We start from the raw sequence: 15,407 nt of genomic DNA, 5'->3' as shown, positions 1-15,407 counted from the left end.
GTAACCTAACAAATGGAAGGTGATGCAGGAATGCCTTTTTTTGTTGGTTTTTTGACCCTTCTATCTTGCTACTCTTCAGTGTTAATGCAAGTTTCCTTTGGGAAATGTGTATTGCAGGAGTTCTCTGACTCTGTTTTAGAAGACAAGTTGTTCAATGTTGGACTTAGGACTCAAACCAGCAGCTATGTCAGCTGAAAGAGCTCCCATTGAGGACAAAGGAGGATAGCAAACATCTTCAGCGAGAAAGAACATAAAGTTGACTTGTTTAGTGTTAAGACAACTATAAGTAGCACAGAAGCTAATGAAATTTTAACTTTCTGTAAGGTGTGCTTATAACCTTTGAAGTTGTAAATAGCAAGATCGTTTTCCTCTGAAGAGGTTTTTAGTTTTTACTTCCCCTCTTTTAAAAGTTTCGGTTTCTTTCACTGAAGTTGTTAATGAAAGCATGTTGATTGACACTTGTTGCTTCAGATACACAGGTGTGCTTTCTAACGAATTTATGGTTTTAATTGTGTGAATCTATGAATATAACAAATTACTGTGTGACAGTTTCTTGCTTTGGTATATAGACCTAGTAAGAGTCAATGACCAAGCAGAAAAGTTGTCTGGCTTCTGGTTTGAGTTTTACCATTAGCACAAAAGCATTCCACTTCAGCTAATTCCCTGTCTTGTGACAAAGAATGATATAACCCACTGGTCAGATGTGTTATTTCGGGTCTCTCTTTAAGCTTGATTCACAGAAATACAAGTTGTTTTAGATCTTGGTATAGGGAAGGCTATACTAAGTCCAGCTGTAATGTAGTCACTGAGGTTAGTAGCCTTGAAGATTGCCGCCTCTAGATTCCTACCCGTCAGACTAGAGTCAACTATGACAGTAATTTATTGCTGATTTTAAAAATAAATTTAAAAAAAAGTATAGCTATTAAAAAAGTCAACCTCTTTATTCGTCACTGCTTCAAATTTACAAACTGTCAGTAGCGTCATGCCTTAGGCACTATGATTTCACTGGTGATTTCATTAAGTATGTATGTTGTTCTTATTCACATACTTGTCATATTAGGTCAAAAACCTTCATTGTTTGTTTAGATAGTTGAACTAAAGCTAGCTTCCAAGTCCTAATTTGCAGGAAGGATGCTTTTCATCAAACTTGCAGCTTTTCATAGGGGCATTGCTCATAAAATTGGAATTCTGCAGCCAACACAGGCCTTAAAATATTGCAAAATAAAGCTGAAGCGCATTGTGAAATATAATACGACTTTAAATGATTATGAATGAAAACAATATGAAGATTTAATTATTCATTTCAGTGTGTGCTTGTTTTTCCCCTAGGTGGCATTGGCAGGGTCGTCAATGGTGCTTTCATGGTATTGAAAGGTCATCGGTCGATTGTAAACCAAGTCCGCTTTAATCCTCACACTTACATGATCTGTTCTTCTGGCGTTGAAAAGATTATAAAGGTAAGATTAATTATCAGAAAAGTTGTTCATTCAATATTTCAGGAAGAAATGCTTTGTTTCGCTCAGCATCCTGTCTCCTCATCTTACTCTTTTGTAAAATGATGTGTCTCATTTGCTGGCTAAACTGATGCAGATTTTTCATTGGGTATTTCAACTTTACACTGTTTCAATTTTAAAGGTTTTAGAGGTAAGGGATAAGATCAGAATTTCCTGGATTTGTACCTTGAAAAAGGAATTTTTTTCCAGTATCATTCTGTACATAACCGAAGTATCATGCAAACAGTCTTTCTCAGGAGAGCTTGGTCACAGCTGTAACATTTGATCTTCTCAGACTTCTGATACTTTGGGCTAAAATTTAATAAAAATCTCTCCAAAGAGTATTGTTGAGCCTTAGCCTAGCCTGACCTAGCTGAATTTGGCCCAAATACTGCCTCAGGAGCTCTTCTATAATTTTTGTACGCACTTCTGCATTGAATCAATTCGACATACCTTTCTGTGGCTTCCAGAGGAAACAGGACTCTTAATGCCTTCCACAATATGTCTTTTCTGAGTCATCTAACAATGTACAGTATTTTTAGAAAGTTTTTGCCTTTTTTATGTGGAATGTAAAGAGATAACAAAATTTATTAGGTTCTGAAACTTTCTTTCCTTAAGAAAAGACAGCCAATATTGTGGGAGCAAGGCAGAAACTTTTTTGTCATTTCTCATAGCAGAGGGTGAGGGTGGGGAGGCAGAGGATTATGCTACACTAATGCACTTTGCATTCTGCTGCTGTAGAAATTTTGCTGTAATTTAGGTCTATCAACAAGATGAAAGAAACTAGAACGATTTAATTTTCAAGTAGGATAATGAGAACTGATGCTGCTTCTGTTTGTTGAATGACTTCATAAAAGTCTTACCTGCATGTGCCTATAAATGAGGTTTCTGAGTCTTAGTAAATGCTTTAGCTACAAGTTGGCTGAATGTACTTGTCCTGCAAAGGAATGTTTTAGTGGTCTGCAATGTATGGACCAGAACTGGCCCAAATCCTTGGGACCACGGCCCAGTGCCCAGCTGCATCGCTTGTATTACAGCTACTATCAGCATTTGGGTTCTGATTGTAATTCGACTTTCCTTCACTTCTGTCTTCCACTGGTACTTTAGTTTACTTTTCTACTTTTTTCTTCATCTGTGTCCCTCTGACAGGTTTGATCACAAATCTATAGAATACTGGCTTTGAACAAAAGTGCATTGAACGGTCTTAGCAGCTCACTGATTCTTCATTTTCCAAGCAGTCAAACTGCCACCATTTAACAACGGTTTTGCCAGAGGCGGGGTTTTTTTTTTGCTTTGGGAACTGGATTCACGCGGCCTGAGTTCTCCCTTTTGGATTTTTAGGTCTACTGACCCTTCACCCTGTGAATCTTTCCTGCATGAGTGTGCTTAGACTGTTGGATTAGCATTGGTATAAACATCTCCTGTGTTGCTTTTGTGTACTTCTGCTAGGGTTTTGATGGGGGGGTTTTTTGCCTAGTGATTAAAAGGTTAGTTCGATTAAGGTTCCAGTCACAGGTTGTGTAACTCTTTCAAAGACACCTCTGCTTGAATGCTTCCTTAGAAGAGAATGCCTGTTGTGTCGCAGTATGTGCAATGGAACTCGTGTAGCTGCTTTGAAGGAACTGAATTCCCCAAACATTGCAAGCTAGAAACAAATTAAGGGAAAGATGTTTAATGAGTTAAGAAGCCAGAACTTCTTACCCTTTTGTTGTGTGTCATTTTGGCTCAGCTTGTAATGTGCCTTGTTTATGGATCAGGTTGTTTTAAGGCTCGTATCTTGTCTGGTCTGCATGACTTCACTCTTTAAAGGAACTTAGTGAACAGCAGTTTACAGGTGACCATATAATGATGGTTTCTTCTTTTCAGCTGCTTCTACAGATAGGGTGGAGGCTGGTAACTACCACTAGCAGAAGGGCAAAACAGGAAAAACAGCACCTGAGCTTGTTTTCTGAGGGGCTATTTACTGCATTAAAACCAGCTGGGAACACAAATCCTTCCCTTGCATCACTCTTTCTCTTTCCCCTGTATAAATGCTTGATGTGCTTGCTCGGAGAAGTTGATGACAAGAGGAAAAGCCACAAATAAAAATTGTAGTTATTTTCTTTTGTGTTTTCTTGTTTTGGTGGATTTTGTTTGATTGCTTGTTTTAATCAGTTCCTTAAGAAGTGTCCTTCCTTTTGCTGTCCTTCATGTGTCTTCTAAAAATCTTTCTGGAATTAGATCACAGAAGATAACTTCACTGTGGTTGGCTGGTATTCTATTCCCTCAATTGTAGAAACTCTGTGATGGGTTAAAAATGTGGATGCAAGTAGTTGTTTGTCTGAGCCCTTAATTTTTAGACTAGCTGGCTTAAATTTAGTACTTTTAGAAGTGAGGAACTGATAGCACCAGCATCAAGGCATGATACAGACAAGCCATTCAATAATTCCATGTGCTTCTGCCAACACACTTGCTATTTTAATGCTGATTGCAAATGACACAAATTCATCTCAGGCCTAGCCCTGTTGAAATTAATAGTATTCACAAGAATGATTTTGACCTTTGTAGTTATGGGTTTTTTGCTTTAGTTTTATTTTGTTGTAAAGCACCTGCAAGAATATAATTCAGTAACTCAGTGGTTTAGGGTTTGATTTCTGCTAGGACTGAGAATACAATGGATAGTATGGGGGGGGGGTGTGTGTGCCAATATTCAAGTGAGGAGGTTTCAGAAACCTAAAATAAGGCTCAACAAGCTGATTAACAAAGGATATGAGAAGCCTTGACTCCAGACAGTGTGTGCTGGACACGTCAACCCAGATGAATCGCTCATTACCCTCCATTTCAGAAACCTGAATCTCAGTAAAATAGTATGGAAAAGCACAGCTGTGAACTAAAATTGTCATTTGCAGCAAGCATTCGCTACAAGGGCTAAAGCAATATAAAATAGAAAAATACCACTTTCCCCTCAGTAAGCGTGTGAGACATTGGGTTGCAATGGCAGGGAAACAAATTGCATTGCAAGAGAAATAAATGAGGCATTCCCCCTGATGTGTGGGGCTTAGAGGAGGGTCATGGAGAATTACACAGTTAGAAGACAGTTCCAGAAAAGATAAAATAGATAAAGTGCATAAGGATTTTCAGACAGAAATACTGTTTTGTATTGGAAATGGAATACTGTGTAACTGAGCACAACTGTTGTAGGTCCCATTTGTTTAAAAAACACCGCTATATCAAAGATAGCAAGTCTATTTGCCCATGTTGCTATGGTGACAGGTTAATGTCATTGTGGCTAGCTGCCTCTGCCTAATCAGATAATCTAATATAGCTGGGTTTAATTATTCTCACGCTATGGGCATAACTACTTTTCTGTTTTAAAATTTGGGGGCTTGCCACCATGGAATACAAGCAATTCAAAGATGCTCTTTGAAGCATCTCTGCTGAAGTAGAGAACCAGTTTTGTACTCCCCTTTTCTGTTACCGTTCCTATTTTTGTATCTGTATTCGGGGCATGAGTGAGTAATACTCAGTTCCTTAATCCTCTGATGGAGAAAGAACTTCTTGATAGATTGTTGCTTCAGTGGGATGGTTTGCCAACTTATTTTCTCCAATTTGCTCACATTCTTCCTTGACATGGCATCAGTCAGAGGATGAGAAAAAGGCAAAGGCATTCCATTTACAAAGCAGCCCATTTCAGATGCCACAGAGAGCACTGGACCAGTTGCTGCCAGTTTAAAGACTTCCTGATTCTGCCAAGGATAGATTCTTAGTCTGATTTCTTTCTGGGACTCCGGCAGGCCCTCGCACTCTCTCATAGCAAAATGTCTGAAAAGTAGGAATATCAATTTCCAGAGACATCCAATCCTGTACAAACAGGTCTTCATCCTGAATTCCCCTGATTTCTCTTTATTATTTATTCCTCCTCTGTGAACAAATGTGTCTCAGAAGGGAAAAGTCTCACTGTGGACTCCTTGTAGCTATCTTTTCAATACTTGTCATAGAATCATATGATAGAATCACAGAATGGTTTGGGTTGGAAGGGACCTTAAAGATCACCTAGTTCCAATCCCCCTGCCATAGGCAGGGACACCCTCCACTAGACCACGTTGCCCAAAGTCCCATCCAACCTGGCCTTGAACACTTCCAGGGATGGGGCATCCACAACTTCTCTGGGCAACCTCAGTGCCTCACCACCCTCATAGTGAAGAGTTTCTTCCTAATATCACATCTAAATCTATCCTCTTCCAGTTTAAAGCCATTACCCCTTGTCCTGTCACTACACTCCCTGATAAACAGTCCCCCTCCAGCTTTCCTGTAGGCCCCCTTCAGGTACTGGAAGACGGCTATAAGGCCTCCCTGGAGCTGCCTTTTCTCCAGGCTGAGCAATCCCAACTCTCTCAGCCTGTCCTCATAGGAGAGGTGCTCCAGCCCTCTGATCATCTTTGTGGCCCTCCTCTGGACTCGCTCCGACAGCCCCATGCCCTTCTTGTGCTGGGGCCCCCAGAGCTGGACGCAGTACTCCAGGTGGGGTTTCACAAGAGCGGGGTAGAGGGGCAGGATCACCTCCCTTGACCTGCTGGTCACGCCTCTTTTGATGCTGCCCAGGACACGGTTGTTTTTCTGGGCTGCAAGCGCACACTGCTGGCTCATGTTGAGCTTCTCATCAACCAACATCCCCAAGCCCTTCTCAGGGCTGCTCTCAATCCATTACTTAACACTGCTGTGTTTTCTCTAATGCTTGCAGAATGAGCAGAAAGATCTGGTAGCACGAAGAAGGTTGTGGAATCTCTCTGTGCACACTTTATGTACCTTTTTAGATGACTTTTCATTATCAATCAGACCTTTCCCAGAGGGACTTCAGAGCAGAGTAACTCTCCTCCATTTATATTGGTTCATACCGAATCTAAGGGTTTTCTAATTCTCTTGCTTAAAAAAAAAAAAGTTTTATAAAACCTAGTGATCACTCTAACACTGCTAAGACTATTTGAGAAAGGGGCATGCCAGCCTGTTTTCCAGGCATACAGTATGAAACATGTACAAGAAGGTATATGCTTCTTTAATACAAAACCATCTGATCTACTTGCTGAAATGCTCAGTAGTGGGACAAAGAGGCGAAAAGATCTGATAAATTGTGGAGAAGGTACTGAACATGTGCTAGTTAAATCATCAAGAAGGCAGCAACTCAGAACAGTCATTTGAGCAAGTAGAGTTCTGTTTTTCTATTCAAAAACTTGGTGTATCCCCAAGTCAACAAACTCTCTCATGCATCCACTGAGAGAAGACTCTTTCCTATGTTGTCTTTAGGAAGTGGAGCATGGAAAATAGAGGATGAAGAGAGATTCTTTCTGTTTTCTTGAGTAATTCAAAAAGGTTAAGTATGGTTGATGGAAGTCTATACATAGTGGGCTTAGGTTGGGTTTTGTTATCTTTATCCAAACCTGATGCTTGTCCCTTGAGCTATGTGTCTAGTAAGTGCAGTGCTTGAACCAAGCAATGGAAGCTGTCTTCATTCTGGTTTCAAATATTATATTAATGAACTGTACTGGAAGAGAATTTGCTTAGTGATTTATTGCAGATAATAAAAACAGCAATTAAGTGCAAATAGCAAATACACCTTGATATTCAGACGTGTTCTTAGGGACAGGCTAATGTAATGCATCTGCAAGGCAGCTTGATGATTGTCGTACAGAAAAAGGATTATCTGCAGCCCACTTTAATTTTGGAATAGTGTCTCTTTTATCTATGTAGCCAGATCATATGTGGAGGCTCTGTTAACCATAGGTTACAGAGAATGCAAAGTAAAGGCATTCGAGTTTGGGAGAATTTCCCAGAATTATTCCAGAATTAAGGTTACCTGTACATCTGAAATTTGGCTGTGCTGAACAAGTAGCTGCAAGATAATTTATTTCATTTTACTTCCAACATTAAAGGTGTAAGGTCTTACTGTACACTGTTGAAAATCTCTGTGAATACAGAATTATTGGCATTCTCGTGGGCTTTTTTTATAGAGCTCGTCATGGTAGTATCAGATTATGTTGCATGTGTTAACTACACATCTGTGAGATGAGTGCTGATTATCCCATTTACACAGGCAAAACACTTTTTTTTTTTTTTTTTTCAATGGTTTTGTCTGCTTGGAACAAAACTTGACTAATTTCTGTTGGGAAAAGTTAGATGTTTTTGCCAAAGTCTATCCCAAAAGACCAACCTGGTATAGACAGCTGGCATAGAATTTTTTTCCCTGAGCTTGTTAGCATGGTAAAACCAAAGCATGACTGAAATCAGATATTTTATAAGCAGAATGTTAAGGCAGTATTGTGAATAAGCTAAATACTAGCTCTGCTTACAGTAAGTGTTGTGCATCATGTTAACCATTGATCTAGAATAAAGTGATAGTGGTTGTCCACTGAGTGCCCTAATCGTATTGCCCCCGAATCTGTGAGTAAAACTGAGAAAGGTGAGGAGAACCAACTGTTATGTTTTCTATGGATTACCAGTTTCTTAGGGATACTGGTGGATCTTCTTTGGGGCTGTTTTTCCTTTTTTCCCCTTTTCCCCTCCACACCAGGAAAACTAAGGGAAGGGTAGAAGGACAGCACAGTCAAGGCTGTTGCTGTTGGTGAAATCATTACACTTCGCAATATTACCACCTCTCTCCACCTCAAAAGTAGCTTTCTTTAAAACTCTTCACCTTTCCCTGCTAACTAAAACTGCTGCTGTATCTTGAGAGGATCTTGGATGCTTTCTTTCCTTCATGACTGTTCCCTAAAGGGAGTAGTGCAGCTCTGCTTTTCACCTCCATACGTTCAGCTCCCTGCCTGCTGATGAGGTGTGACTGACTATGCAGCTGGATGAAATGTTACTCTACATCACTGGCACAAGCAACTCTAGTTTCCTGGGAAACAAGTGCCTTCATTAGTGCTAAGACTGTATTGTAGGCAACAAACTATTCTTACCGTTAGTGAGTAAGCATCCCCTATTACATAAAAATAGAGCCCTGCAATTTGGGAGAAATTATTACACAATGAAATATTGAAATGATGGCTAATCTGCAGTGTGAGAGCTGTTAAGTTCTGGATGGGTGAAGTAGATGCAGGAAAAACGCATTTGTAAAGGGGGAGAAAAAAAGCCCCCACATCTCTGGAATACTGGTAAATATGGGTCTGAAGCATAAAAATTAATAAAAACAATCAGCAACTTGCAATTGTTCTGGGTATTTGCACTACTGTTCTATTTCAAACGCTTATAATAGTTTATGAATTCAAAAACATACGTATTTTTTTTTAATTTTCTATTACAGATCTGGAGTCCTTACAAGCAGCCTGACTGCACAGGGGATCTGGATGGTAGAATTGAGGATGATTCACGTTGCCTCTACACTCATGAAGAGTACATCAGTCTTGTCTTGAACAGTGGTAGTGGTTTGTCCCATGATTATGCCAACCAGTCAGTCCAGGAAGATCCGCGGATGATGGCCTTTTTTGACTCCCTGGTGCGCCGGGAGATTGAGGGATGGAGTTCTGACTCAGACAGTGACCTCAGTGAGAGCACAATCCTGCAGCTCCACGCAGGAGTAAGTGAACGCTCTGCTTACAGTGAGTCGGAGTCCTCTGCCTCTTTGCATCACTCCCCACCACATGTGGCTGAAGAGTCTGATGAAACTGCCTATAACTTAAGGGCCTTAAGATCAACTGAATCCCCCTCAGCCAGAGAAGACGTGGCTTCCCGTCAGCAGAGGCTCTCTGCACTGAGAAAGTATCAGGATAAACGTCTCCTGGCCCTTTCCAATGAATCTGACTCTGATGACAATACCTGTGAGGCAGAACTAGATACAGACCTTTTCCCACGGCCACGGTCCCCGAGTCCTGAGGAGAATGAATCCAGCAGTTCCAGCAGCAGCAGCAGTACAGAAGATGAAGAGGAACTGAATGAACGACGCACATCTATGAGGCAACGCAATGCGCTGAGGCGCCGACAGAAGGTGCAAAAGGAGGAAAGGACTAGCACTAACACAGAGAATGTGACCCCCTACATAGGTGAGGATATCTATGATTACCCACAGATCAAAGTAGATGACCTTTCTTCTTCTCCAGCTTCTTCACCAGAAAGGAGTTCAGCCATCAAAGAAGTTCACAAAGAAAGGATGTCTCCTTGTTCAGACAGTGAATCAGTGGAGAGAAAGATTTACAAAGCTTACAAATGGCTTCATTATTCTTACATATCATATTCAGCTAGTAAAGATGGTGAATCCTCCAGAGGAGATGGAGAGAATGATGATGGGAAACCAGGAACTAGTGGAAGGCACAGTACAGCACACTTGCTAAATAAGGAAGATGGTAGGAACTTGAATTCAGTAGTTCCTCAAGGTTCCCCAGCTCTTTCTACTGAAAGCCGCAACAAAGAACCTTTAAAAGAATGTGGCTTGATAGAAAATTCTAGTAATGGTCAAGCTCATGAATGTGACAATCAGCGGCATGTGGAGGGTCAAGAAAACACATCTGAAGACACTAGTAGTGGAGGTATAGAGCATTCTTTTGAGACTAAAAAGCTCAATGGAAAAGCTAACCGCAAAGGGCTAAATAGTTGTACTGAAGAACCTTGCATTCAGACTGGAGGACTTGTGGAACAGAAAAATAGTCAGAACTGTCAACCAGCATCAAGCCATCACTCACTGGTCCCTCCGTTCTCCACTGTTGCCATCCATAGCATGTCGGGTCACTGCTCCAGAAACCAGACTGATGACAGTGAGGAGAGGAGCCTCGACACCTCCTGTGTTAACCACAATAACGGCCACTTGCATCTTCGCCCTTCATGCTTCAACAATGGACAGAGTTTTGGGGAGCAGGAGACTGTGACGCAAGGACTACAGGTGCACTCAAATGCTGATAATGGCAACCTTGTACAGATGGGCGTGACCTTGCACAAAGACTGCTGCCTGTCTGAAATGGACTCCAACAGCTACAATGTGAGCACAAGAGAGGATACTGCTGACTTCCATCCGACGGGCAGTGAGAGCACTCAGTCTCTCGGAGGACTGAAAAGACACAGAGCGGAGTTGGAAGATGCAGATTCAGAGTCTTCATCCTTAGAAAAGAAGTTAAAAACATGATAAATGCAAATGTCTGTCGTAGTGTGCACTCTCAAAAAAAAAAAAAAAGGAAAAGGAAAAAGAAAGTATTAAAGGCACATAGAGCTTGGGTCTGACACATTGCGTTTGATTCTCCATTCCATTCTTCAGTGGGTCTGTTTTAGATTGCCAATGGTTCATGCTGTATAAAAAATCCAACTTACTCCTTAATGAGACTGAGTCTAGTGTACCCATACAAGGTTCTGTTTAAAGTAAATCCTTATTAAGACGGTTGACTGAATTATTCTTGTGTGAACATGTGTCGTTTGTTCAGCCAGCCAACCAGGATGACTGCTTTAAGTTTTAATTGTTCTTCTAAGAAGGAATTTTTCCATACTGACACATTACAGGCTGAAGAATGATTGAATTAGATCACACTGATGGTAGCTTGGGGTGTGTTTCTTGTTGAGGAAAACAGGGAAGAAGCCCTTCTGGCCATTTTATTCTGCTTCAGAACCTAAAGAAATGCAACCATTAGGGAGGATATTTTCAGAACTGACTGGTATCTTTAGAGATGATACGTCATAAGGCACTTGCTTCTGATACAGTTCAGTGACGTTATTTTTATGCCAACAGCAAAGCTATAGGAAGTGAGCCTTTTTCCAAAATCAACTTTAGACTGTTCCCATGGTGACATTCAATTTTGTGGGTCTTTTTTAAGAAAAGAACTGAATAACACAGTGTCATCACTAGACTAAAATGTGATTGTTTGGCAGGAGGAAGGTATTACGCTGTAGGCCTCACTCTAACCAAGGGCTATTAAAAATCGGGCATTGAGACATGAATGAGCTTTCTGTGAGCTTAATGCATAGAGATTATTCATTATTATTATTTTTATTTACTATTATTATGATGAATATGGCTGTGAGTGTTGGGATGTATCTTGACTGTGCCCTTCCCTTCCCCCATGTGCTTATTTTTGGGAGGTAGCAGGCCAAAAAGAAAATAGCAGAAGGATGGATAATGTAACCGATGCATGTTAACGGCAACAATTGGTAAAGTCTGAAAACTGCTAAAAAAGCTTTTTTTAAAAAACTGCTTTTTTAGCAGTTTTCTTAGCTAAAAGCTCAAAACAGGTTGGCATTGAAGATCAGAGTTGGTTTTCCACCACTGTGCTGCAAATATTTAAAACTGCAGACGGATAGATGGATTCAACAGAGTGGTGTGTGTAAGGGAGAACTTCAGAGAAATGTCCCCACGTGTGAGGACCCCGGGACTCCAAGTCTGGCAATCGGAACTTGAGCAGGAGCAAAGCTCTGGTTGCTGGCTACTGGGAACTGGTGTGCTGTTGAGGTGGACGGAGTCCTTTCTTGCCTGGGCTCTGTTTTTAATGGAACATCTAGTGAGTCCTCCCAGTTCTGGCATGCTGGAATTGGCAGAATTGCACTTGCTTCCCTAGCAACAAGGTAAGAGCAGTCAGTGTGTGAAGGGAAAAGAAACCACCTATAAAGGGCACGACAGCCATGTGTTTGTGCCATGCGGTGCTGACAACAGAAAAAGGCTTCTTTTGACCCCCGTAATTGCCACAGGCTTTCAAGCCCAGTACCGAGGAAGGTCTAGATTATTTTAAGGAATAGGAGATTTTTGCTTTCGCTATGACTCTAGCAGTATGCTGCTGTAGAGCACTGGTCTCAGAATAATTATTTCATATGCACAGCTACCTGGTACCGGGGGAAAGAAACAAGATGCCCTGTTAAACCTGATGAAAGTAAAGGAGCACTTCAGAAGGGATGCTGGGAGGGAAAGGTATGGGAGGGAGAGTGAAAAATATGAGCAGAAAAATTTTCTTACAACTACTGTGTGCCATAGGCTGTTTGCCCATGCTTGGTCAGCTTTGCTAAGCGAGAACTGAGAGTAAGATACGATGTAGTGTTTAAGAAGCTAAAAGGGAAAGGGATGTTTTCAAACACAAGTGAAAGTGGCAATAAGAACAAGCTGATACGTTGTTACCTTATTGAAAAAAATTGTTCTGTACTGATTATATTTGAGATCACTGCAATCAAGATCTTGATCTGCAATCAACACTGCAATAGGAGTGTTCTCCTTGGTTGTGTAAACACCGTATTGTAAATGCTGGGGTTTAGCCAAAATCTTGAGGTTGCTCAGTCAAAACTACCTTTTTTTTTTTTATAAGTTCCTTACATTGGAAACATTTTCTTAGCTGTCACTTCTTCTGCTCTCCTCTGAAGAACACCCAGATTGCCCGTGAATGAGCGTCTCCACTCTCCTTTGACATGGTCATCTTTTCTCAGTGTTTCCTCAAATGCCTCCTAGTCTCACTTTCTGGTTCTTTTGTTTGTTTTCACAAGCAGAATAAAAGCTGCTGGGTTTGGTGTTAACCTCCTCCACAGGCTCTGGGTAGAAAGGTTTGCTGTGGTTTCCCAAAGACAGCCTCCTGTGCTTGCTGCATACTTGTTATTTCTAGTTTCTGTCAAGCAGGAGAAGGAAGGTGGGCCGAGATCTTAACCTTTTGTCTGCAGGAAACTTCCTCACACACAAAAACTGTAGCTTCCGAATCAGTGGGTTCACCTCACATAAATAAATGTTATCAGCACCAGGCAGCTGCATTATCTGGAAAAGACAGAGGAAAAAAAAAAAAAAAAAAGGCAAGCAAGCAGCAGCATGTCTGCTGCAGGTAGTCAGCAATGAAGAGAGCCGCTCTTTGTTAGGTTGCTTTGCTTTGTCATCGATCCGGTTTCCTGGGCTGCTAGATCCGAGCGTTGCTGTGTGTTTGGGATTGTCCCTCCCCATTTCTGGGGAAAGTGAATAAGCTGTTCAGTGGAAAATCTTACACGTTCATCTGAAGAGAATTCACCTTTCTAATAATCTGTGCCATGTACTTAGAAACGAAAAAGTTGTCCAAATATTGAACTGCCCTATTAGTTAGCCACTATTTACTTACCATGCAACTTGTTACGGCGGGAACTTTGCTAGGCCGGGTTGTACAGTTCATCTCCAGAAAACCTTATCAGTGAGAAAGAAAAACTCTCCCTTATGTCTCTTCATTACACTTTGGATGGAGAAAGATTGATCTTTGAAGAAATTCTTTTTGATTTTCCTATAAGCTCACGAGCTATGTATTTGCTTATTCCAGCTTTCTCTGTTAAAAGCTTTCATGACAAACCAGCCTGTTTGCAAGAGAGTCGGAGCTGCCTCTTCCTCTGAAGCAGGCAAGCACAAGGCTTTTCTGGGCTGGCTATTAACTGCTTTCAAAGATGCAGGAGAATGTGAGATCTACCAACCAAAGTTCTGCTGGGGTTTTTCCAGCTCTCAAGTGATCCTCTTACCAAAGCTGGCAAGTCTTCTCCAAGGTGAGTGGCTCAATAGAGAGCAGGCTTTGCTGTTGAGGAGCAGCTGGCTGTCGCAGACAAAGCACACGCAGAAAGATGGAGCTGCCTTGGGAAGGGAAGAGTGCAGGGTTTGACCGTGGGCATACCAGTTGATCGCAGTATGTTCTGAAATCCAGCCTGTTGTGGAGTAACAATTGGGAAGGACAACTTATTTCAGAACCTTTTCTTCTCCAAAAATTGCAGTGGATTTTTTTCCCCCCAAGTTTCATAAAATAATAAGTGATTGAAACTTGGTCCTAATCTCTGTTTATAAGCCATGTCACTTAGTAGCTAGAAAATCACTCTTGCTCAAATATTTAAAGACAACAAATGCAGTTAGGTCTACTGCTGAGGTCTTGTACTTTCCTGCATTGTCACATCCTGGTGACCAGATCGAGGTCTCTTCCTCACTGGTCGTCAGAAGCTGATGTGGCTTGATACTACTAAGGTCTTAGGATGCTTTTATTTGCAGTTATAATTTATTTTGCTGTTTGTGGACAAGAGCAAGACAGATTTTTTTTGTTACTTACTGAGTTTAAATGATCTGCACTAGTGAATTTTCATCTCTTTTTACAGGTAGTACTATATGGAGAGAGGTATCCTTTACATCTGGTGCTTTCTCTCATTTTCACCCACTCGGATTCTCTGAATTTTTTGCCAAACCCGGGAAGCTCAGTGCTCTGCTGCAGGGTCTGCAGAGTACCGAAGAGCAATGCAAATAGCTGCAACAACTGAATTACTATGTGCGTATGCACGTAGGTCTTCAGGAATTCTTCAATAAGCTAATTCTAGCACATACATAATTTATAAAACACATCAGCATGCTCCTGCAGCTGTGTCGGGGTGCACTAATTAGTCCACCTAATACTAAACTAATATGAACAAGAACTCTGTTTCAAACACCTACTGAGAAAGTGGCAATTATTTAGGGGAAAAAAACCCCAACACCAAAAACCCCAGCAAACCCTCCCCCCCCCCGGTCATGGCAGGTGCAGATTTCCCACAGTTTTCTTCAGTGGGTTGTGCAGGTCAAAAGCAGTGAAATATCAAAAGAGATGCCAGTGTGGTGTGTAGGAAATAAGCAATCTGAATTTGATGTTTGCCTCATTCAAGGCAAGGACTTGAACTTGGTTCTCCTGCCTTTCACTCGAGTATCCTAAGCATCAGCCTATTGCATTATTCAGAGGTGAGCTTTGTTCTGCTTTTGTCTGAAACGCAAAGGGACGTGGAAATGGAAACTGTTCCACAAACACTGGAGCGGGGCCTTGAGCCCAGCTCTGTCCGTTTATAGTTTGCTGAGAAAATGCTAAAGGAATCTTTTCCCTTCTCCACCTCGTGTGATCCTTGGTCTGGAGAGCAAGAGGGAGATGCCAACCCAGCCTTGTACACATCCCGTTTGTCTTGAACGGGGGAGAGTTGTCCTTTCCCAATTGGGCAGAGTGTGCATGATTATTGGTTTTATTATTTTCCTGTGGACACTTA

The 15,407-nt window shown here is 41.4% G+C and overlaps 1 protein-coding gene across 2 annotated transcripts in view; it reads left to right on the top strand.

The window, feature by feature from the left end:
* The window catches only part of DCAF5 (DDB1 and CUL4 associated factor 5), a 78,036-nt gene extending 67,199 nt beyond the window's left edge, over positions 1 to 10,837 (top strand). For both annotated transcript variants that reach the window (XM_075754207.1, XM_075754208.1), the window contains exons 8-9: positions 1,330 to 1,457; positions 8,770 to 10,837. In XM_075754207.1, the coding sequence (XP_075610322.1) occupies positions 1,330 to 1,457; positions 8,770 to 10,578 (1,937 nt within the window). In that variant the 3' untranslated portion in view covers positions 10,579 to 10,837. The remainder of the gene's footprint in view (positions 1 to 1,329; positions 1,458 to 8,769) is intronic.
* The last annotated feature ends 4,570 nt before the right edge of the window (positions 10,838 to 15,407 follow it).

The sequence above is a fragment of the Balearica regulorum genome, chromosome 5 (assembly GCF_011004875.1).
Source record: "Balearica regulorum gibbericeps isolate bBalReg1 chromosome 5, bBalReg1.pri, whole genome shotgun sequence".
Taxonomy (NCBI): domain Eukaryota; kingdom Metazoa; phylum Chordata; class Aves; order Gruiformes; family Gruidae; genus Balearica; species Balearica regulorum.
The sequence above is the reverse complement of the archived record's forward strand: the minus strand, read 5'-3'. Positions and strand labels throughout refer to the sequence as shown.